Source organism: Leptonychotes weddellii, chromosome 1 (assembly GCF_054177405.1).
Source record: "Leptonychotes weddellii isolate Sample4059 chromosome 1, ASM5417740v2, whole genome shotgun sequence".
NCBI lineage: Eukaryota > Metazoa > Chordata > Mammalia > Carnivora > Phocidae > Leptonychotes > Leptonychotes weddellii.
This window is the reverse complement of record NC_138369.1, coordinates 97,731,535-97,754,410: the sequence shown is the minus strand read 5'-3', so window position 1 is coordinate 97,754,410 and position 22,876 is coordinate 97,731,535. Positions and strand designations below refer to the sequence as shown.

At 34.3% G+C, this 22,876-nt stretch overlaps 1 protein-coding gene and 1 pseudogene across 1 annotated transcript in view; both read right to left on the bottom strand.

Annotated features, from left to right (window-relative positions):
* RSRC1 (arginine and serine rich coiled-coil 1) overlaps nt 1–22,876 on the bottom strand; it is a 408,321-nt gene that overhangs the window by 156,418 nt on the left and 229,027 nt on the right. The window contains exon 6 of the mRNA XM_081828722.1: nt 9,799–9,850. Within this exon, the coding sequence (XP_081684848.1) occupies nt 9,799–9,850 (52 nt within the window). The remainder of the gene's footprint in view (nt 1–9,798; nt 9,851–22,876) is intronic.
* On the bottom strand, nt 10,618–11,145 carry LOC102750702 (large ribosomal subunit protein uL23 pseudogene; annotated as a pseudogene).

The following is a 22,876-nucleotide window of genomic DNA, read 5'->3' as shown; positions in this document are numbered from 1 at the left end:
AAACTGATCTAGCTATACAATGAAATACTACTCAGCAATAAAAAAACTGATGCTCATATAACAATGAGAACAAACCTGAAAGGCACTATACCAAGTCAAAGAGTGCAGACACAAAAGTCTACATACTGTATGGTTCCATTTATACGGCATTCTGAAAATAGCAAAACTATAGCAACATAAAGCAGATTAGTGGTTGCTAAGGTCCGAGATAGCGAGAAAAGAACTGACTTCAAAGGAATATAAGGGGCCTTTCTGGAGTAATGTAAATGGTCTTTATCAAAAATTTTGGTGATACTTAACACAACTGTATACATTTGTCAAAACTCATTGAATTTCATACTAAATATTGGGGAATTTTATCATGTTTAAATTAACCTTTCTGACACTTCCATAGGTTTTCTTCATATCTACAGAACAATTCAAAAACAAAGACAAGCCAAAAAAATATTTTTAATTACCTTAAATCCTACTGCCCAGGGACAATAGCCATTACCCAGGATATTTTTCAATGTAACTTTTGGTTCAATTACAACTTTAACTTTTGGTCAAAACTAAAATAGGATCAGATCTTTCACACTGTTCAGAAGCCTCCATTTTTTCAGTTCCAAAATATATCACAAATATATTTCATATAAATACACTGTGTACATTAAAAAAGAAAAACAGATCATGCTATAATTCTCTCAGTTGTGAATGAACACCAGAATTCTTACTGCATAATGTCTTTTTGTTGCCATTAAATATTTCAACATTTGCAAAACTTGTTTTTATTACCATATAACTTAATTCTCAGGTCTTGGATTCTTTCTTAAGGAATGTATTTTCTAGTTTTGCTAAATAAAATTCAAAGAAACCTTTTATAAAAATAGAACAAAATCTTAACTCTTATGGACAAGACAAAAATTAACAGTTAACATTAAATAAACATTAATGAAAGAACTTTTTGGAAGAGAGAGGATTATTTGTTGATTTGTTACCATCAACTCTTTGTAAATTTGGGGGAAGATGCTGTACTCACACACAATAAGGGCTACTCTATTTAAACAGTTTTTTTTTTTATTGTTATTATTATGAAAGAAAAAAGAAACCCCAGGGTCTAAAATGTAATGAGTGATCCTATTAGTTCCACCAGACTAAAATCATACAGTCTACGTATGTGGTCTTTTCAGCCACATCTGTCATGAACCATTTTTACATCACAAAATGCAAAATACTGAGCACTGATTTACTAGATGAGACCTGGGAAAGAATACATCATTTGATTTCCTCCCTAAAAGAAAAACTGGCTCATAAGAAGATAGGTGACAGTTCTTTGCAGAGCATACTCAGAACTTATACATTTCAGAATCAAATCATAATAATCTGGGCAACAAAGAGAAAACCATAATGAAACAGAGGATGAAATAAAATGAAAAACAAAAATCTCAATCATGACTTTCTTAAAATTCAAATATTTTGCTTGGCTAGGAAACATGCATTATTTATTAAAAATTATACTATGTGTAAATGTATAAAAGTGCTCACCACATAGTAGATGCTCAATAAATGGCACTCTTATTAATTTTAAGTACTTCATGAAACACATTTTTATTAAGCATTTTCTATACTGATCCGATATTCCTCCTTTCAAAAGCTTTCAGCTACACTAAAATGGCATTTTTACTTACCAAAAAATGTACCGTATAGAAGAGTTTTGAATTATTTCTTTGACTTATCTGAAATCTGCATTAATCACTCTTTGGTAAATTTCTTTACATAGTGTTATTTTACCCTTATCAAAAAAAAAAAAATCCAAAAACCAGACCTATAATTTCCCTTATAGGAAAAGGTTAGCTATCATCCCAAATTTTTTAATGGCTTAAATTAAGAAATATTAAAGGGTGATTAATAAAAAAGCTCATTATATAATTCTGCTTTAGATAAATTATTTACAATGATTCTAAAACCACTGAAAAAAACCCAGCACACTTGATATATAAACAAACATCCAAATCTTATACACTTGTCAGTCTTTCAATAATGAAGTCTGGGGAAAAATAAATTCACAGACACCCAAGTGAATTGGCAACTGTAAGTGACAGAAGCCCTTCTAAATCCTCTGTTTACACTGAGGATTAGTGGACTAGATTTTGAGTTGCAAACTGAACAGTCCATGGTCAAGGGAACCTGCTCCCTGTCAGCCCGCAGGGCATAAGGACAAAGCATGGTCCTGGTAGGAAGTGACCCATAAACGTATTCCTACCCAGGATTTATACAAAGCCAGTCTGCCTCACAGAAACTCCATATGACCATTAACTGGCCTGCATGGCCTGCCAGGAGGCCTAATTACAGGTCTACAGAGCCCAATAACAAAAGCTGAAGGGCTTTAGCCTAGGGATGATCTGCTTTATACTGACTTGAGAGAGTCCATATAGAGGACCCCAAAGAAAGAGGTTTAGCTTTAAAATTCTCCCCAGAGATCCAGCATTGTACTCGAGTCTAGAAAGCCCACATGCAACATACTTCAGCTAGGCTTAAACATACCACCCTCTCAAAATTAACATTCAACTACTGTCTGCTTAACATCTGCTCAAACATGGCAAGTTGCTGTGATATTGTTAAGACTCTAGCTGATAGCTTTCTTCTTACTAAATATTATTAAGGATAAATAATAGTCATTCAAATATAAATGTGTCACTGATGCTAAACAAGTAACATACTTTTTAAATGCAATTTACTTCATGATTCTCTTTAGGAAGCACTACTTTATCTTTTTGAATTAACACAGAACCAAAAACCATGTTCATTACTGGAAATTGGAAGTTAAATTAACATTATCAATTTGATTTCACATAAAAGCTATTAAATTTTAGGTAAAATTCCTAAAATTTGCAGAAACCCTGTTTGATGAAAAAAAGGTTTAACCAATGCTCAAGTCAATTAAACTAATTAAAGTTTTATTCATTTGTTTCTTTTAAAAAGCACTATTCTTAATTCTTGATAACGTCTTCTGTTTATGTATGCTGGTAGGAGGGGAATGTTTTGCTCAATGTCTCTTCCTTAATTACCTCATCACTATGGTGATGCCATAAAAAACTATTCCTACTTGCTAATAATTATAGAACACTTGGTTACATGTTAGGTGCTGTTCTAAACACTTTATTACATTAAATTATTTAGTTCTCATAAAAACTCTAAAGGTACCTATTTTCCCATTTCATAAATGAAAAAACTGAAGTTCAGCAGGCTTTAACATCTCTCTCCCATGGTTTTATGAGTAAATAATGGAGCATTATTGTGGCAATCTCCTTTGTAATTCTCAGAATCACAAATATTTACAGTTAGAATGGACTTTAGGAAAGTACTGAGACTTCTAAGATCGCATGGCTATGAAGAGAAAGGGTTAGGAATAGGTTTCCAGGTACTTAATGGGTAACTGAGAGAATAAAATCTAAATTTACCATGCAGCAGAAGAACTGGGATGGAATGAGGCACTTATGGCTTATTCCTAAGCATAGCTCCTTGCCTGGACATAGTGTGAACGTGTGTGTAACTCATCTGTGTTACACACAGATGGTGTACAGACAATGGGATATTACTGTAAGTAATACAGTACTTAACCAGCTTCTATCTCAGCAAGGGTAACTGAAATGTTAAGTCCTTAGTGAGGCTGAAGATCAAAACATTGTTGGATCATAAAATGTTACCAGGATTTTTCAAAATTATCAGAAATTTTGCTATTATGAACACTCTAATAGTTAAGGAAAAAAACATTTTTTTTCTGACTCAAACTTTATTATCAATCAGAAAAACTCATTTCAGAATCAAAGGCTTGCTTGAGGATAGAAATTATTTTATTGTAAGGTAACTATAGCACTATACCTAACAAAACAAAGTATGTATTTGGTAATATTTTCTATCATCCTTCTTTCCACCCAACATAACTCAGGGATTTAAATTATGGATAGAAATAGCTCAGGAGTCAGAAATCATGGGATTTGGGTCCTGGTTCTGTCACTTACTAGCTATGTGGCCTTTTACAAACCACTTATGCTTTCAGGATATTTGTAAAATGGAGTTAATTAGCTACCCATGCTGTGATGTGAGTCAAATGATGAAAGATTTATGAATGTACTTTAAAAATTATAAAGCAAAACAAAAAGGTTGTAGACATTATTTAGAAAATGAAATACTACACAAAAATTTTATGATAAAGGTTATTTACCATTCACGCACTAAAGGAAATTTCTATTTTTTCTTATATCATTAGAAACAGAATTTTAAAGGTTGCATGTGTCAATAATTCATTAAAAGTAAAATATTAAAAAGATTTTAGAGAAAAATGTGTTTTAAAACCATGTTGTAAGAAGGGTCATCTCTTCATACTGATGAAAAATATTTACATTTTAGAAAAATCTCTCCTCTAAATTCTTCTTCAAACCTATGCATACATATGGCATAAGATTATACTGTGTTTTTGCACAAAACCCCAATGTTTGGACTTCTGCTAACATGTCAAACAAACAACAGTAAAAGCAAAAGTGATGGAGACAAGTCTTTTAAGTAAACTTACTATCTTCCTTCTTCCTCCTGTGTGATATTCATGTTTCATTATCTTTTCTGTTACGCACTACCTTAAAGTTTAAGATTAAAAAGTCAGATTATTGACCAATATCTTCTACTTTAGAAGCCAGAGAATTTTTGTGTGTATCCATTTTAAATGAATCAGTGGTTAAAATGAGCATACCACCATTTAAAAGGTTTAATTTTCAGTTATGTCCAGATTGTTTCTTCACAATGACTTGTTCAGCAAAGATTAATACCTGGATTCTTATTTGGCATAGTACCACTCTCTACAGATACTGTTAAAACTCCTGGGAAAGACTTAGAAGTTTTAGCTCTGGTTCCTGGCCATCATGTTTATTATTTCATCGGGAAAATAAGTTCAACACTCATGAAATAATTAAATATTAGTATCAGCTATATGTGAGTAAATATCAGCATAAATGGTATGTGCAGACAAGGACAGAAAGAATTCAAAAAAGAAGAGAAAAGATTATGTGCTGGAATGGTCATGAAAGTCATGTGGAAATATAATTTGAGATTTGTTTTGAAGTGTTTAGAGGTGGGAAGAGGAAGGAAAAAGTCATTTCTAGAAGAGAGAAAATCATGAGCAAAGATCCATAGGTAGAAAAGAACAAGTAACTCAAAGAATAATGAGAAGCTCAGAAATGAATTCTAATAAATGCAGAAGAATGAGTAACTCAAAGAATAATGAGAAGTTCAGAAATGAATTCTAATAAATATAGAAAAATCTGTGGATCCACCATACCGAACATTGGAACCTTAAGCATAGAAGTGCAAAATTAATTTTGTAAGAAACTGAGGGCCAGTGACTAATTTTGAGCCAAAGTAGTAGCATGACCAAATGGTGGCTGAAAAAGAACCATCTAGCAGTGGTAATCACAAAAAGCAATATGGAAATAAACATTTTCTGGAGTCTACCATTCACCAGGCTCTGGGCTAGACATTTCACATATACTTATCTTCACAAAAATCCTATAAAGTAGTTATAATCTTGTCCCTTTTCAAATGAGTAAATTATGGTACAGAGAAGTTCCCAAAGCTAAATACTTTCAAATAGGTAATTTAAATGTGTGACATGGTTTAGCTGGAATAGTAGGGGACTATCCTCCTACATTGCTGATGAAAATGTAATATCGCTCAGACACTGGAAAAGTTTGGTGAATTACCAAATGACCCCACAATTACACTTCTAGGTATATACCACCCAAAATTACAAAACAGGTACCCAAACAAGTACATGTATATGCATGTTGATAGCAACACTTACTCACAACAGTCAGAAGGTGGAAGTAACCCAAATTTCCATCAATATATGAATGGATAAATGGTGTACAGACAATGGGATATTATTCAGCCATAAAAAGAAATAAAATACTTATACATGCTGCAATGTGGCTGTACCTCCAAAACATTATGCTAAGTACAGAAGCCAGACACACAAGGTCACACATTGTATGATTCCATTATATATATCCAGAATAGATAAATCCACATAAACAGAGGGCAGATTGGTGGTTGCAGGGGGTCCAGGGAGTGAAGATAAACTGCTTCATAGGTAAGAGGTTTTACTTTGGAGTGATGGAAATGTTTTGGAACTAGAGAGAGGTGATAGTTATACAGCACTGTGAATGTACTTAATGCCACTGGTTTGTTCACTTTAAACAATTACGATTGATTTTATATTATGTGAATTTCACCTCAACAAATTACTTTTTAAAAAACAGAGAACTATAGTAAACTAGAAAATATATACATTTGTCATGTTCCATTTTTTTTAAAATACCTCTGTTTTGGCTAACCAATAAACATCAAGGTCACAAAGAGTAAGTAGTGTAAGTAGACTTAGAACCCATCCACTTTTCACTACCATCTCCAGAGAAGAGAACTGAAGCAAGAGACCAATTAGGAAGTCACAGATTAACCTTTGGGTGAAATGTTTGGCATCTAGACTAAGGAGATGGCAGTGGGAAAGATAATAAAGGGTTAAATATAAAAAACACTTCAAAATAAGATCATTTATTCTAGGTGAATCATTGCCTCTTAAGAAGTCAAAGATAAAAATTTCTAAGTTTTGCATCTTAACAAATGGGAGAATGGTAAAAGCATTTTTAAGACAGAAAGGAAAAGAAAGCATGGCACAAAGGGTTAATAGGATTTACTCAATATCATAGGGTAAGCCATTAGCTGAGGTTACAATTTAAAGATTCTGTCTTACAAATTTATACAGTTCTGTAACCTTCTGTGTCCTGTTGCCATTTGAAAACAACAGAAAAGCAATCTTAGATATAACCTTAACTTCACATCACCTTTGAATTAAAAGTTAAACAAGAGACATGAATTTTGGTTTCAATTGTAATTTAGTAATGAACATGAAAAAAGATTCTATCTAAATCTGAAGATTTAGCATAACAAAGTATAAATATGTAAATTTAATGTATAAAAAATATGATCATAACAAATACAATAAAATCTATGACTTCAAATTCATGTTTGGTATAATATGCATGATACCTTACATTTTGCTTAATGTTATTTCACTCATACACGTCTTTCAAAATCATACCACTAATAATTGTTGCCAAATGTTCTAAATATATTTTAATTCCAAACCAATAACATCATTAACATTCACTCATAAATCAATAACAATGCAATGGTTACATATAAAACTTTCTTCTGGGACCTGAGGTTAGAATAAAGGACTAAGTAGCTTCAGGATTTCTTTATATAGAAACCCTATCTACCAGATTATAGTAACTATAAAGCTGAAATAAATCCTGTCTCAAGAATCTTAACATACAGCCTTAAGTCTTCCCTTGTACTCAATTTTAAGGCCCCAAAGTCAAGGATGTTTTCCCTGAGAACCCAAGTAAACTTCCTCCAATGTGACAAAATGGGTGCTACCAGACCTTCCTATACAGGTACCTCAATCATAGGAGTAGGCTAGACTTTAATAGCAAGACTTCCAGACTAAGCTCAAGTTCGTCTTATTCCCCCTTCCTTTATTTGTTTTTAATAATACCATGAACACCTTGTATTCTTCACTGAAAGAGATCTAGAACTTTGAGAATAAGTTCTGTATTTGCTTATATCCTACTCCCCTATCCATCCACCTATTTCTCTCCAAGTCCACACGTTCTCATTACACTTGATCTTAGCCAAAAAGCCGAGAAGTGATCCACACGTTCTCATTAAAAGCAGTACTGGATGTTTTCCAAAGGGGTGTAATATGTTATGCCATATTATAAAGCAATATATTCATGGAATTGGCATCAAAAGTGAAGTCTTGGTAAAAATGTTTAATCAGTGGAAATGTAAAGTAGCGCAGTCCTTTTGCGAAACAATTTAGCAAAAATGCATAAAAAGTCACTCTAAATGTTAATACCCTCTAACCTCATAAATTCATTTCTATAGTAATCAATTCCAAGAAAATAATGTAAAATATAAAAAACATAATTTGTAACAGGAGATATATCACAGTGTAACTCATAAGAGGGAAATGCTGGGGACAACACGTTAAATAAAGAAGAAAATTATTAAGTAAATAATGCTACATGTAGCTAAGGTCTGTCCTTTGCTTATCCAGCTAATGTAAGTTTTCTAATTTGTAAAATTGTCATAATAATTTGAATGCATCTCAAATTCACAGAACCTAGCTCTTTATCCATAACAGAATTTAGAAAGTTAAATTAAAATATGAGGGGTGACAGCTGGGACCAATATAAGCAAGTTATATACTATGAGGTTTGGAGTGTCAGATCTGTTTTATAATATGCTTCAAAATCATATTAAAAGATAAAGATAACTGTATAAAACTATGAAATGAAATTCTTTATAGTTATAATAATGGAAACAAATATTTTCCGAACTAAGCACCATAAAAATTTTCTTTAAGAGTTTGTCCATACTCAAATTATGAACTGGAAATAATTTTTCAAAGCAAAATGCTACTAAAGAATCCATGTACTTTATGTAAATGATAGAGAATCATATTAACTAGTTTATCTTACGGTATATTTGAGTCAAAATATGAAAAACCTGATAGCAAGCAAAACTGTAATACTATGTAGAAATTGTAATTTCTATATAATTAAAGATAAAATGAGTAATAGTAATACATAAAATATAATGACTTTTAAAGAAATATGGAGTGGTATAGAGACTCACAGTCAAAATATTTATCAATTTTTATCCCTTTATTTTCTGTTAGTGTTTATGAAGCTAGTGTATCATTTACACTGGTGCTCCCAATCTTTAAACCGTGGACACTCTTGGTAGGAGTTAATCCAAGAAATCCTTGAATCAATATGCACATATGTATTTTCCCAATCAATGAAACTAAAAATACAACTACTATCATCTGGTAGTCCGAAATTACTTTTGATGTTGAAATAGAATTCTCACTTTCCAATTGGAAATTATGGACTCTTTACAGATCTTTAAAAAGTAAATAATTTTAAGAAATATGTACTACTTTGGCATTATTATTCTAACCCTCCCTCATGCTTAACCTTAACAACTTATTTAAATAAGTTACATACATTTTGAAGAGCACATTAAGATTCAAAGTAAAATATCAGTACTTAGAAAAGATAACATTGATCTTTCATGTTTTTTGAAAAGGTAAAATATTTAATGTCTACATAAATCTGGGCATTATATGTAAAATCAAAGTCACTGCATTACTGTATCATTGAAAAACAAAACATATGGTATTTTAAGGTTAGATGGTACCCAGAACAGTCCAATGAGTTAGTCCAATGCAATTGGAGAAATTACTATTTTACATTTACCTTGTTTCCTTTAGAACAATGAAAACGTGATTTAAACTCACACTTTATACAAAAGTTAAGTCAAAATAGATCATATATGGTCTTAAATGCAAAAGTATAAAACTTTTAGAAGAAAATATAGGAGGAGATTTTTATGATGTGATGTGAGGTTAGGTAAAGAATTCTTAAATATACCACCAAAAGCAAAGTCAGTAAATTGGACTTTATCAAAACTGAAACTAAAATTGAAGCCAATTTTATAAATAAAAAGGTAAAGAATGACTTTTTAGCATTATACTGTAGCAATAAATATTTCCTATAAAATATGGCCATACATATAACCTAAATTTCATAAATTTGTGAAGCTATATGAAAATAGGTGTTTTTTTTTCTTTGACCCACCTGTAAGCATGTTAAGATTTATTTAGTACTTTTTCATTTAAATAAATTATGCACTTACCAGCAGCTTCAAGAACCAGCTGTAGTCTGGCTTTGGCCTGTTCAGCTGGTGGCTAAAAATCAACCATAAAAGACATTTACAGGTCAGTTTTAATAAAGAGAGTTTTAAATTAATGTATTATTATGCAAATATCAGAAAATTTAGAGGACTTTATCTTATCAAGCTTAATATCCATTCACATCTTAACAAAATTCCATCACAGCAGCTCTACTAATCTACTCTCACCACAGTAATCAAATCACACTTTTCATTAATATGATGCAAGAATGAATTTCTTTCATTTTTTTACTGGAAAAGGTTTTGTTTACTATCCAACATCAATCAGCAATAGCCTAAATCAGCACCTAAATCAGTACCAATCAGCAATAGCTTAAAAACTGCAATTTAATAATGAGGCAAAACCCACACTATTAATATATTTAACAACGTATTATCAAGTTCTGCTGTTTTTTTTGCATTTGGAACTGTGTAAAGTGATCTATTAGAATTTAAGTGGCAATTTGACATCCAATACTTCAGGGAAGTCGTACCCTAAAACCAAATATTTTCTGCTTTCCTAACTATTTGCAAGGCGAAGCTGTGATGAAGATAGGACACAATGTGAGTTACATGCTTTCAATTCCTACTAACAGTCCTAAAATTGTTTTCTCAAAGAACCTTGATTCAATACACTTGATAATGTTGAAATTAAACTCCTTTCCTACCAGTGACCTTATTCTGAGATTTTCGGATAATGTGTTGATGGTATCCAAGCCATAAGCCACAACAATGGATTGTATCAAAGTTACGGATTTTTTTTTTTTTTTTTTTGGTGAAAAGATTTATATTTAGATTTAGCCAGCTGGACTCAGTTTAGATGATTCCAATTTTGTTGGCAACATCCAAAGCATCATAGTCAGGAGCCAGTTGAACATATGCCTTCTTCTCTCCATCAGGTCTGATCAAGGTGTTGACCTTGGCCACGTCAATGTCATAGAGCTTCTTCACAGCCTGTTTGATCTGGTGCTTATTGGCCTTGACATCCCAATGAACACAAGCGTGTTGTTGTCTTCTCTTTTCTTCATGGCTGACTCAGTAGTCAGGGGGAACTTGATGATGGCATAGTGATCAAGCTTGTTTCTCCTGGGGGCGCTCTTTCGAGGATATTTGGGCTGCCTCCGCAGACGCAGTGTCTTGGGTCGTCGGAATGTAGGTGACGTGCGGATCTTCTTTTTTTTGTGACTATGGACGCCTTTCAGCACCGCTTTCTTGGCCTTCAAAGCCTTTGCTTTGGCTTCGGCTTTGGGAGGGGCAGGGGCTTCTTTCTTAGTCTTCGGCGCCATCTTCGTAAAAGGTCAAAGTTACGGATTTTTATGAAAGATTTGTTAAAAACTCTTTTTAACATTTAAGACTGTACTTCACTATACATTTATAAAGATGTCAGCAAGTGACTAAATAGCCTCATGTTTCAATATGATACCATCATTTGAGAATTAACATTTTATAAGATATATTTTAATATTTCTCTGTGAAAAAATGGTTTGAATGAAAGAATTAAATAACTGGCTATAGAAAGAAGATGTACAAGAAAGGTTTAAGAATTTGAGTGGTGCTTCTGAATAAACTGTGAGAAACAGGATGGAAGAGTAGTAGTTAAGACAGGAAGAAAGACAGGGAGAGTCTTTCCTATCCTAGAACAAGGGTTAACAAACCATGGCCCTAGACTGGTGACCTGGTTTTGTAAATACGTTTTATTGGAACAGCCATTCCCATTTGTTTACGTACTGTCTGTGGGTGCTTTGTGCTCAGTCCAACCACAGCAGAGTCCATTTTTTGTGGCAGGAAACTTCTGGCCAGCAAAGCCTAAAAAGTTACTATCTGGACCTTTCAGGAAACATTTGCAGATCTTGCCATAGAAGAGAGAGAAACTCAGAAGAATTTGAAACAGTGGTGTGAGGAGAGGAGATCTGCACTTTCTAGTGATACACTTGAGGATGAACTGAAAGAAATGTGACTGGAGATGAGGAGCTCAGTCAGAAAGCAATTAAAGAATTCCAGGTGAGAGATGATGAGGGCCTGAGGTGGAGCAGTGGTGGTAGGGTTGGACAGGAAGAACTAGATTTGAGAAGTAATTACTTTGTAACATGAAAGGACTGACTGACAGAAGGAGGAGTTGACAAACTTAAAAATAGTACTTTACATTAGGTTTATAGAGAAAATGTACACAAGCGAGCTTTATAAAGTTACAAAGTACTGAAAATATGTAACCTCAAGTTAAGATATCACAGCAAAATATCAATAGAAGACTGTGACATCTACTGAATACAACCTCTCTAAGAGTTATAAAATAAACTGCCTATGGGGGCCAAGCAGTAATATAAACATTTATGATGATAAAAGGCAAATGACACTTGGCCTCAGTATCAGGGAGCACAGTGAGGGTGCAGAACAGTGAGCACGTGGCCTAGGTCAAGGGAGCAGCGGAGACTCGGCACCAACTCACCGTTGTCATACAGAAATGCAAACTCAGGGTTAGGACATTTCTTGATTTTTCATGAGACTTTAAGTTTCCATAAAGACCAATACTGTGTGGGACAAACAGTACTTCTAAGAGCCAGGTTCAATCCCCAAACAGACAATTTGTGACCTCTGCCAATTACTTAACACACACAGTAGAAACGTGATACTTTGTGCAATATTACATCACTAGAATGGCATGAAGGAAATGATATTCTGACTAGCAGGTCCCAAACAAGCTAAGAATTATGAAGCATACATTTCAGAGTGTCTTAGGAAGTCCTTTGATAGAAAAATGTTAAGACACTTTACTGGTTAAGATATTTCATGGCAAAGTTTCATGCATTTCATTAGGAAGATTATTTTAACAATTAAATATTTAAGACATAGAAAAATACGCAGGATGATGAGTATCCACATCCAAAAAACAACAACAAAACCCCCCCAAAACCCAAACAGTATTGTTAAAGTCTCCTACCCTACAAAATCCCCCTCCGTGGCAGCTCCTACCCTCCTCCATTTATAACCACGGTCTTGAAAATATGGTAATTCCCATTCCTAAAGAAAGATGATTGGTGTTTTTGATAAAAACACCTGTTAAGACATATTTATATGTTCATTAATTTCTCTAACAATCTATAATATAGGATTCATATTCAAAGATAAAGAAAACCAGAGCAGTTTAGTAACTTGCCTCTACTAGTAAATGACTGAAATTAAAGACCTTCTGACTCCAAATTTCAGGATCCTTCTAGCTAAATCACTAGGACAGTCATGAAGTCAAAGCAATTAATACCATAGATATAAAAGCTAAGGATGAGTTTTTAATTCTGTTCAAAAGAAAAATCTGGGGGCGCCTGGGTGGCTCAGTCGTTAAGCGTCTGCCTTAGGCTCAGGTCATGATCCCAGGGTTCTGGGATCGAGTCCCACATCGGGCTCCTTGCTCAGCAGGAAGCCCTGCTTCTCCCTCTCCCACTCCCCCTGCTTGTGTTCCTGCTCTCGCTCTCTCTCTCTCTGTCAAATAAATAAATAACTAAAAAAAAAAGAAAAGAAAAAGAAAAATCTGTCCAAAATCATACATTTGTCCTAACAGATGAAATATGATGACATTCTATGTGCCTATACAAATATAACTTGCTAAATTTTAGCAATGCAGGAGAGAACTTCAACTATGGGGAAAAATACATTGTTGGACTTGCCAGACTTTTAAAATTTGTATTTTATAAATACTGGTACTCATAAATATTTAAGTCATTTTTCAAGCATTTTTCTTGGATCGGGTATCAAATGTGAATGTTCTCTCATTTGTAAATATGTTCATTTGTAAATATCTTTCTTTACCCTTACTAGTGAATAAGTTGAATGGATATGGGATTGCAGTCTCTTACTATCACTCACCTGCCTCTCAGATTCTTTCCAAGGGCTCCCCTACACTGATGCAATCTTGAGTTTGTCCCAGAAGAAGGAAAGCATCACAACAGGTCTCATGGCTGAGAACCTCCAGGTGCCATCTACCTATCTGCATTGGCAGCTGCTTGGCTCCGAAGTAGATGAGTTGGGAGTTGGCAGCAGGAAAGAGGCAGTCTGATTTCTGTTGCCATCATTCTATTTGCTATCTATAGTTACTTTTTAAGAAAAGATTAAGGAGAAAGAAGAAACAGGATATAGAGCTAAAAGAACAACTTATACTAATCCATTTTTAGTTACGTATCACCATACTAACTGGCTTAGAATGAAATTACCTTTAAGGGCTCGAGTGCCAAAATTTCTAATGCTTTAGCTATTTTAATGTGTATTACAGTTCAGGGATTAGTATGAATTCCACCTAAAACTGGTAAATGGTACTAATGTTATTCAGAACCAGAAATTAAACCTTATACAATAAATAAGAATATAATACCAAATAGAAATGCATGTAATACAATTTCTTAATATAAGAATTGTAAAATGAGGACACGATTAAGAACACAATGTCACAATTATATTGTGTGAAGCAAACTTATGGATAAAAAAATTATATTCCATTAAAAAATAATTTTCCTTACATCAAAATTAGTAGTGCATAATTAAACAAATATCACCAAAACTGAATTATAGAGACTATAACTGTTGTCCCCTCAAAAAAATTTAGCATTAACATTAAACAGAACAGTAAGAACAGTATGAACTTCTACTAGAAGTCTTTAAAGGCTATATTAAAGTTAAAACATTATTATGTTATATGGTATGATATCCAAAAAAGTAAATTAGTAGATAATGTATCATAATTTTAACTCACTTAAAGAAAACTGTACTTCTGCTAGAAATTCTTATCATATAGGGCTTAAAATTTCTAAATTAATAGTGGTCTTCTGGCTGGGGGAGAAGGGATTGGTAGTCTTTCTATTGCCATGGGTTTTCCAGAGCTGCTCTGCTCCCTTCCCTCTCCTTGGTAGCCAGTATACTTACTGAACTCCATTTGTAAGCCCTAGTGTTATAGAAGAGTAAGAAGAAACAAATGCTCCTAAGATGAAACTAAAATATAAGTCAGTCTCCTAATGGCTTGTGGAGGTGACTATCTTCAATGTCGAGACTTGTTCCCTTAACTTTGGATTTACTCTTATGTGTTCAGTCCCCCGAGTTCTTTATAAATAGACAGCATGTCTAGAATCTTGAAAGAATGCCAAAGCTAACATTCAAAACCAGCACAATCTTTGGAGCCACAACTACATACATGAAAATCAAGAAGCAGAGAAGCAAGCCTATCCTTATATAAACCAGTTTATACACTAAACTATTTAAACTCTTTGTTTACCCTTCTCATTTCCATTCATGCTCAGCTAGGTCCCTGAAACCCTGGCCACCACTGTGGAAATCCTGGGAGTTGATGAAACAAGAGCCATTTCAGCTGCCAACAACACTTTTAGGGATTGTTAAGAACAGGGAAGTAGGAAGTCTGAAAAAAAACTGTGGCTGAGCTAAACGAGCACTCCAATTTGGAAAATAAATTAGCAACATTATGCAAAATCAAAATTAAGATTGGATTAAATAGTTTTCAGCTATCTCTCTCATTTTCAAATAATCATACGCTCTTTTTATACAAAAAATGTATAGAGAGGATTCTGGAAAGATGGTAAATATATGCTTAATTTTTTAAGAAATTACCAAACTGTTTCCAAAGTAGTTTTATATTCCCACAAGCAGTGTATTAAGAGTTTCAGTTGCTCCACATCCTAGTTATGACTTAGTATAATCAGCCTTTTTAATTTTAAAATTCTAAAGTGATTTTAAGCTCATTGTGGTTTTAATCAATGTTTCCCTAATGATTAATGGTGGTGACCATCTTTTCATGTACTCCTTATCAGTAATTTTCTTTGGAAAAACGGATGTTCAAATTTTTTGCCAAATTTTCATTGGATTGTTTTCTTTTTTTAATTAATTAATTTTCTCCAAGATTTTATTAAAATTCAAGTTAGTTAGCATATAGTGTAGCATTAGTTTCAGGAGTAGAATCTAGTGATTCATCACTTACCTATAACATCCAGTGCTCATCACAAGTGCCTTCCTTAATGCCCATCACCCATTTAGCCCATCCCCTCATCCACCTCCCTCCATCAACCCTGTTTGTTCTCTAGTAAAGTTTTTTACGGTTTGCCTCTCTGTTTTTATATTATTTTATTTTTACTTCCCGTCCAATCCCCTATGTTCATCTGTTTTGTTTCTTAAATTCTACATATGAGTGAAATCATATGGCATATGTCTTTCTCTGACTTATTTCTCTTAGCATAATACACTCTCTTCCATCCACATCATTGCAAATGGCAAGATTTCATTCTTTTCAATGGATGAGTAAAATCCATTGTATACACATACACATCTTCTTTATCTACTCATCAGTGGATGGACATTTGGCTTTTTCCATACTTTGCCCTATTGTTATAGTGCTGCTATAAACACTGGAATAAACAATGGAAACATTTGAATCAGTATTTTTGTTGGACTGTTTTCTTATTGAGCTTTCAGAGTTCTTAATTATAGTGAAAGTAATTTTTCATACATGAGGTTTGCATATTATTTATATATACACACACACACAAACTAAATTATATATTTATGTTTATTTTCTGAATAAAGCTCTCCACCCCCATTGAGTGGCTTGTTTTTCATTGTCTTAAGATAATCTTTCAAAGAAGTGAAAGTTCTTGATTTTCATGAAGTCCAATTCATCAATTTCTTCTTTTATGAATCATGCTTTTGTGGTGTTATATATAAGAAATCTCTACCTAACCACAATTGATAAAGATCTGTCCTATGTTTATACCTAGAAGTTTTATAGTTTGTTTAATTAATTTCTATGTAGTGCAACATTGAAAAACCTTAAAAAATTTTTTGATATATTGCTATGCAATTGTTTTAGCACCATTTGTGGAAAAGAATTATTTTCCATGCATTTGTCTTTGTACCTTTGTTAAAAATCAATTGGATATATATATGCATATATATATATATATATATGTATCTCTCTACTTTTAGACTATCTGTCCCATTGATCTATTCTCCAGTCTTTTTTTTTTTTTTAAGATTTTATTTACTTGTCAGAGAGAGAGAGAGCACAAGCAGGGGGAGCGGCAGGCAGAGGGAGAGGGAGAAGCAGGCTCCCCACTGAGCAGGAAGCCCGATGCAGGGTTCGATCCCAGGACCCTGGGATCATGACCTGAACCGAAGGCAGACGCTTAACCGACTGAACCACCCAGGTGTCCCAATCTATTTGTCAGTCTTAATACCAATACCACACTGTCTTGATTACTATAGTTTCATATTAGCTCTTGAAATCAGGTAGAATGAATTCTCCAACTTTTTTTTTACATTTTCAAAGTAGTTTTGGCTCTTCTAGCTCTTTTGCATCTCCTATTTCAGAATAAGCTTATCAATTTGTACGCCCCTCACCCCCAAAAAAAAACCCTGCTAGGATTTTGCATGGGATTGCACTGAATCTACATGCCAATTAGGAAGAAAAGACATCTTACTTAACAGTAATACTTAACAATATTAAGTTCAGCCTGGAACATTCTTTTCCATCATTTTTGCCTCTTGGCTTTATATCTGCAGTGTGTGTGTGTGTGAGAGAGAGAGTGTTGTGTGTGTGTTTAATAGGCAGCACACAGTTGGATCTTGTTTTTTATAAATATTTATTTAAATTCAATTAGCCAAAATATAGTACATCATTAGTTTTTGATGCAGTGTTCAATGATTCATTAGTTGCATATAACACCCAGTGCTCATCACATCACATGCCCTCCCTAATGTCCATCACCCAGCTATCCCTTTCCCCTACCCACCTCCCCTTCAGCAACCCTCAATTTGTCTCCCAGAGTCAAGAGTCTGTCATCATGGTTTGTCTCCCTCTCTGACTTCCTCCCATTCAGTTTCCCTCCCCTCCCGTATGATCCTCTGTGCTATTTCTTATGTTCCACATATGAGTGAAACCATATAATTGTCTTTCTCTGATTGACTTATTTCACTTAGCATAATACCCTCCAGTTCCATCCATGTCAATGTAAATGGTGGGTATTCATCCCTTCTGATGGCTGAGTAATATTCCATTGTATATATTTTTTTAAGATTTATTTATTTGAGAGCAAGCAAGCAAGTGCGAGTGGGGGGAGGGGCAGAAGGACAGAATCTCAAGCAGACTCCCTGCTGAGCAGAGCCCAAAGCAGCCTGATCTCAGGACCCTGAGATCCTGCCCTAAGCCATAATCACAGAGTCAGGTGCTTAGCCAACTGAGACACCCAGGAGCCCCTGGATCCTGCTTTTTTTTTTTTTAAAGATTTTATTTATTTATTTATTTGAGAGAGAGAGAGAGAAACAGCATGAGAGGGGATAGGGTCAGAGGGAGAAGCAGGCTCCCCGCTGAGCCGGGAGCCCGATGTGGGACTCGATCCCAGGACTCCGGGATCATGACCTGAGCCGAAGGCAGTCGCTTAACCAACTGAGCCACCCAGGCGCCCTGGATCCTGCTTTTTTAAGCAATCTGAAAAACTCTGACTTTTACTTGGCATGTCTGGACCAATTTACACTTAATGTAATTATTATTCTACCACATGCTATTTGTTTTCTGTTTGTCCCATCTGTTCTTTGTCCCCTTTTTCTTCTTTTTATGCCTTCTCCTAGATAGAGCATTTTTATAATTCCATTTTATATTCTTTGTTGGCTTATTAGCTAAAACTCTTTTTGTGTTATTTTGGCTGTTCCTTTAGAGTTTACAATATACATCTTTAATTTATCACTCTATCTTTATTATATTACTGCATATATACTATAAGAACCTTACAATAAACATTTACATTTCTCCCCTCCCAGCCTCTGTATTATTACTGTCATTGCTGTCATATATTGTTATAAACTCTATAATACACTGTGTTGTTTGTTTTAAACAGTTATCTTTTAAAGAGTTCTATTTACTCATGTAATTACCATTCCCAGTACTCTCTATTCTTTATTCTTTTATGTCAACCCAGTATCTGAAAAGGCTTCCTTTAGCCATTTCTTATAGTCCAGGAGTTTTGGTGATAAATTTTTTCCATTTTTGTGTGTCTTAAAAAAAGTCTTCATTTTGGCCTTCATTTTTGAAAGATATTCTTCCTGGAAGAATTCCAGGCTTATAAAATTCTTCTACCATTATTTTAAAGTTATTCCTTTACTGTCTTGTACTTTGCATTGTCTCCCATGAGAAATCTGCTTTCATAGCTATCTCTGTTCCCTCATACATAATGAGTATTATTTTTCTCTTATATATTAACAATTAGTATTTATTTTTACTCTTTTGCTTTTAAGATTTTCTTCTCATACCTGGTTTCAAGCAATCTGATTATGATATGCTTTGGTGTGGTTTTCTTCATATTTCTTGTGCTTGGGGCTTGTTCAGCTTCTTGAAACTGCTTGTAGTTTTTATCAAATTTGGAGATATTTTGGTCATTATTTCTTCAATTATATTATTCTGTTGCCCCTATTCATACCTTTTCTTTCAGGATTCCAGTCACATGTTATATTGTGTATTTGGTTGCCTAATGCTGTTACCACAGTTCACAAATGCTCTTTTTTGTTTTTGTTTTTGTTTCCTCTCTGGTTCCATTTTGGATAGTTTCTTTTGATATGTCTTTTAGTTCATTAATCCATATTCTGCAGTGTATCATGTCCATTAATATCATCCAGTATATCTTTCACCTCAGACATTTCATGTCCAGAATTTTGATTGCTTTTATAGCTTTCATGTCTCTACTTAATATGTTCAGTTTTTTTAGTAGCTCTCTAACCATATGCAATATAGTTATAATAGTTCTATTAATGTACTCATCAACTAATTCTAGGTTGGTTCCAACTGACTGATTTTTGTCTCTATTATATGTTACATTTTCTTGATCTTTTTGGATGCATGGTACTTTTGGAAAAAATGTCAGACATCATGATTTTATTTTGTTGTATGCTGGATGTTTTTGTATTCCTATAGTCTTGGTCTTTGTTACAGGACACAGTTAAATTACTTGGAAGGAGTTTGATCCTTTCAGTTCCCACTTTGTTAGGCGGCACCAGAACAGTTTTACGTCTGTCATTAATTCTTCCCCACCATTAAGACTTCTTTAGTACTTGATCAGAAGCACCACGAATGATGAGGTTTTCCACACTGGGTGTTGGGAGGTGACACTGTTCCCAACTCTGTGTAGTGGCAGGCAATTTCTTCTAATCACTTCAAATAGTTCTTTTCCAAGCCTTGGATACTTTCCTCACATACATGTACTAATGAATAGTCTGCTGAATACCTGAAGGAAACCCTCTGCAGATATTCTGTAGCTTACTCCTCTCTGGTAACCTGTCCTGTGATTTCTTCAGCTCCATCTTCTCAACTCAAGGAGACTACCAGGTTCTGCCTGAGTCATCCCTTCCTGTGGTGTGACCTGGAAACTTTCTCTAGGCCTCAAGCTGAAGCAACTGAAGGGGACACCTCATTTTTCCCCCATCTCTAGGAATCACTGTCCTTCATGTTTTACGTCATTGTCTTGAGAGTTGTTTTCTCTAATAATTTGTCCAGTTTTTTTAGTTGTTTAGCTGGGAGTATAAATCTGATCCCTGTTTCTTCCTCTTCACTGGAATAGAAAGCCTATTAATTCTTTTAATACTGATACAACTTCGTGAGTTAAAGTTACTTGTTCAAAGTCACACAGCCATGTTTCTAATGAATGTTAATAAAAATCTATAAACTCCCCTTCTCTGAACAACATCTACTTCCTCTTCCGGGCTGATCTGTTTTTTCAAAGCTCAGCTCAAGAGGCATCATCTGCTGAAAACCTCATCAGTTTCAGCTTATTTTCTCCCTAGCCCTTCATGATGGTTACAACTCTCTGCTCTATGTTCCTGTAAACCCTGGGAACACATGTATTAGCACATTTTCAGTATATTTACTGATTTTGTTGCCTATCTTTCCTTCTTTGAAGGCTATCAGCTTCTTGAAGACAATAACTGTCATACATCTTTGTATCATTAGCACCTAGGATAGTGCCTGGAATATACTCATATTTGAAATAAACTTGCTTGTAAATTTTTAAATCCTCATAAATGTATACACATTAATTTTGAAACATTAATTTCATTGAATTCTATCTTTTAGGAAGAATTTACCTAATTCAAATAGCTGAATGTTTGAGAGGATGATAATGATATTGGGGAAATTAAAACAACCATGAAATCTGCATATATTTTTAACAAACTTATTTGATAACAGAGTGGCATTCTCAAAGTGATCACGTGTTCCAAATATATAAGTGTTAACTTCTGTGTGCCATATCCTTGCCAGCCAACATGACAGACATTCCTAAGAAAGCATAAGCTTGGGCGCCTGGGTGGCTCAGTCGTTAAGCGTCTGCCTTCGGCTCAGGTCATGATCCCAGCGTCCTGGGATCGAGTCCCACATCGGGCTCCCCGCTCTGCGGGAAGCCTGCTTCTTCCTCTCCCACTCCCCCTGCTTGTGTTCCTGCTCTCGCTATATCTCTCTCTGTCAAATAAATAAATAAAATCTTTAAAAAAAAAAAAAAAGAAAGAAAGCATAAGCTTTCTGGAAAAAAACCTAACATCCTTTTGAAAAAATAATTATTTATTGTATGCTTATAACATTCCAGACCCTGTGCTAAGCACGTTATATATATCTCACTTAACAAAATTCTCATAACAGTCCTGACAAGGCAGGTACATTTAATGCTATTTTTTAGATGAAGAATAAATTACCTTAAGTCACAAAGATGGTAAGGTGGCAGAACTTGAATTTTAACCCAGATCACAAAATCTATGTTCTTAATAACACTATACTGCCTCTCAGCTTGAGATCCATTTGATTATTAACTTTTAAGGGGGAAAAAAAAAAAAGAGATAAATCTAATCATTTTTAATTGCCAGAAAAGATTGTACAAAGTTAAAACTAAATTTTCTTTAGTCTTTCGGATGCTACCATTAATGATCTTAAAGGTTGTGAGTGCCATCTAAAAAGCTCATTTGAATCAAACTTCTCCAGATGAGTAACTTTTAAAATATTAAACATATTTGCAGTATAGGTACTGTGCTGCTTCCTTTAAAGTAAATGCAATCTCACTATGACAGAAACACATTATCAACAGCTTATCATATTTCTGGCTACATTTCATTTTAACAGTTACTATAATTCTATCTCTTAAGATCAAGGTCTAAGCTAGAAATATTACAAGTAGCTCAAAAGTAGATTTATCTTACCTCTGGAAGTTAGCACCACGTTGGTTTAAACAAAGACCCAAGAAGAAATGAAAAGAATTAAGCCAACAACAAATAGTCCATTCTCAATAGCAAATTCATCTTAGAGCTTTATCAAACATTTTCTCTAAACAGCTTTAGGGTTTGCAAAAAAATTATTTAACAGTTACTTTCTTTATTAAAAATCAGAGAAGGATGCCATTTTATAGATCCATTTTATAGAGGAAGACGCTAAAGAGCTAAATATGAACCTAAGGGTACAACATCTTTAAGGACCTGTGTAAGAAACCCTTATTCGGGCGCCTGGGTGGCTCAGTTGGTTAAGCGGCTGCCTTCGGCTCAGGTCATGATCCTGGAGTCCCGGGATCAAGTCCCGCATCGGGCTCCCTGCTCGGCAGGGAGCCTGCTTCGCCCTCTGACCCTCCCCCCTCTCATGTGCTCGCTCTCTCTCATTCTCTCTGTCTCAAATAAATAAATAAAATCTTAAAAAAAAAAAAAAAAGAAACCCTTATTCATAACTCAATACTATTATTTACAAAACGGTGCTGCTCATTTACTACACAAATACACAGCCATGCTTATTTGTTTATAAACTGTCTATGGCTACAAGTGGCAGGCCTGAGTAGTTGTGGTGGAGATCATATGGCCCACAAAGCCTAAAATATTTATCTGGCTCTTTATAGAAAAGGCTGACCACCAATCTAGACAACTATAGCTGTATCCTTTCCACTTAAATTTCCATCCTAAGCACAGCTGCTGAAGTTATCTTCACAAAGCAAGGTTCTAAATTACTGCTTAAAAAAGACCTCTGTGGGAATTCTTAATCGCA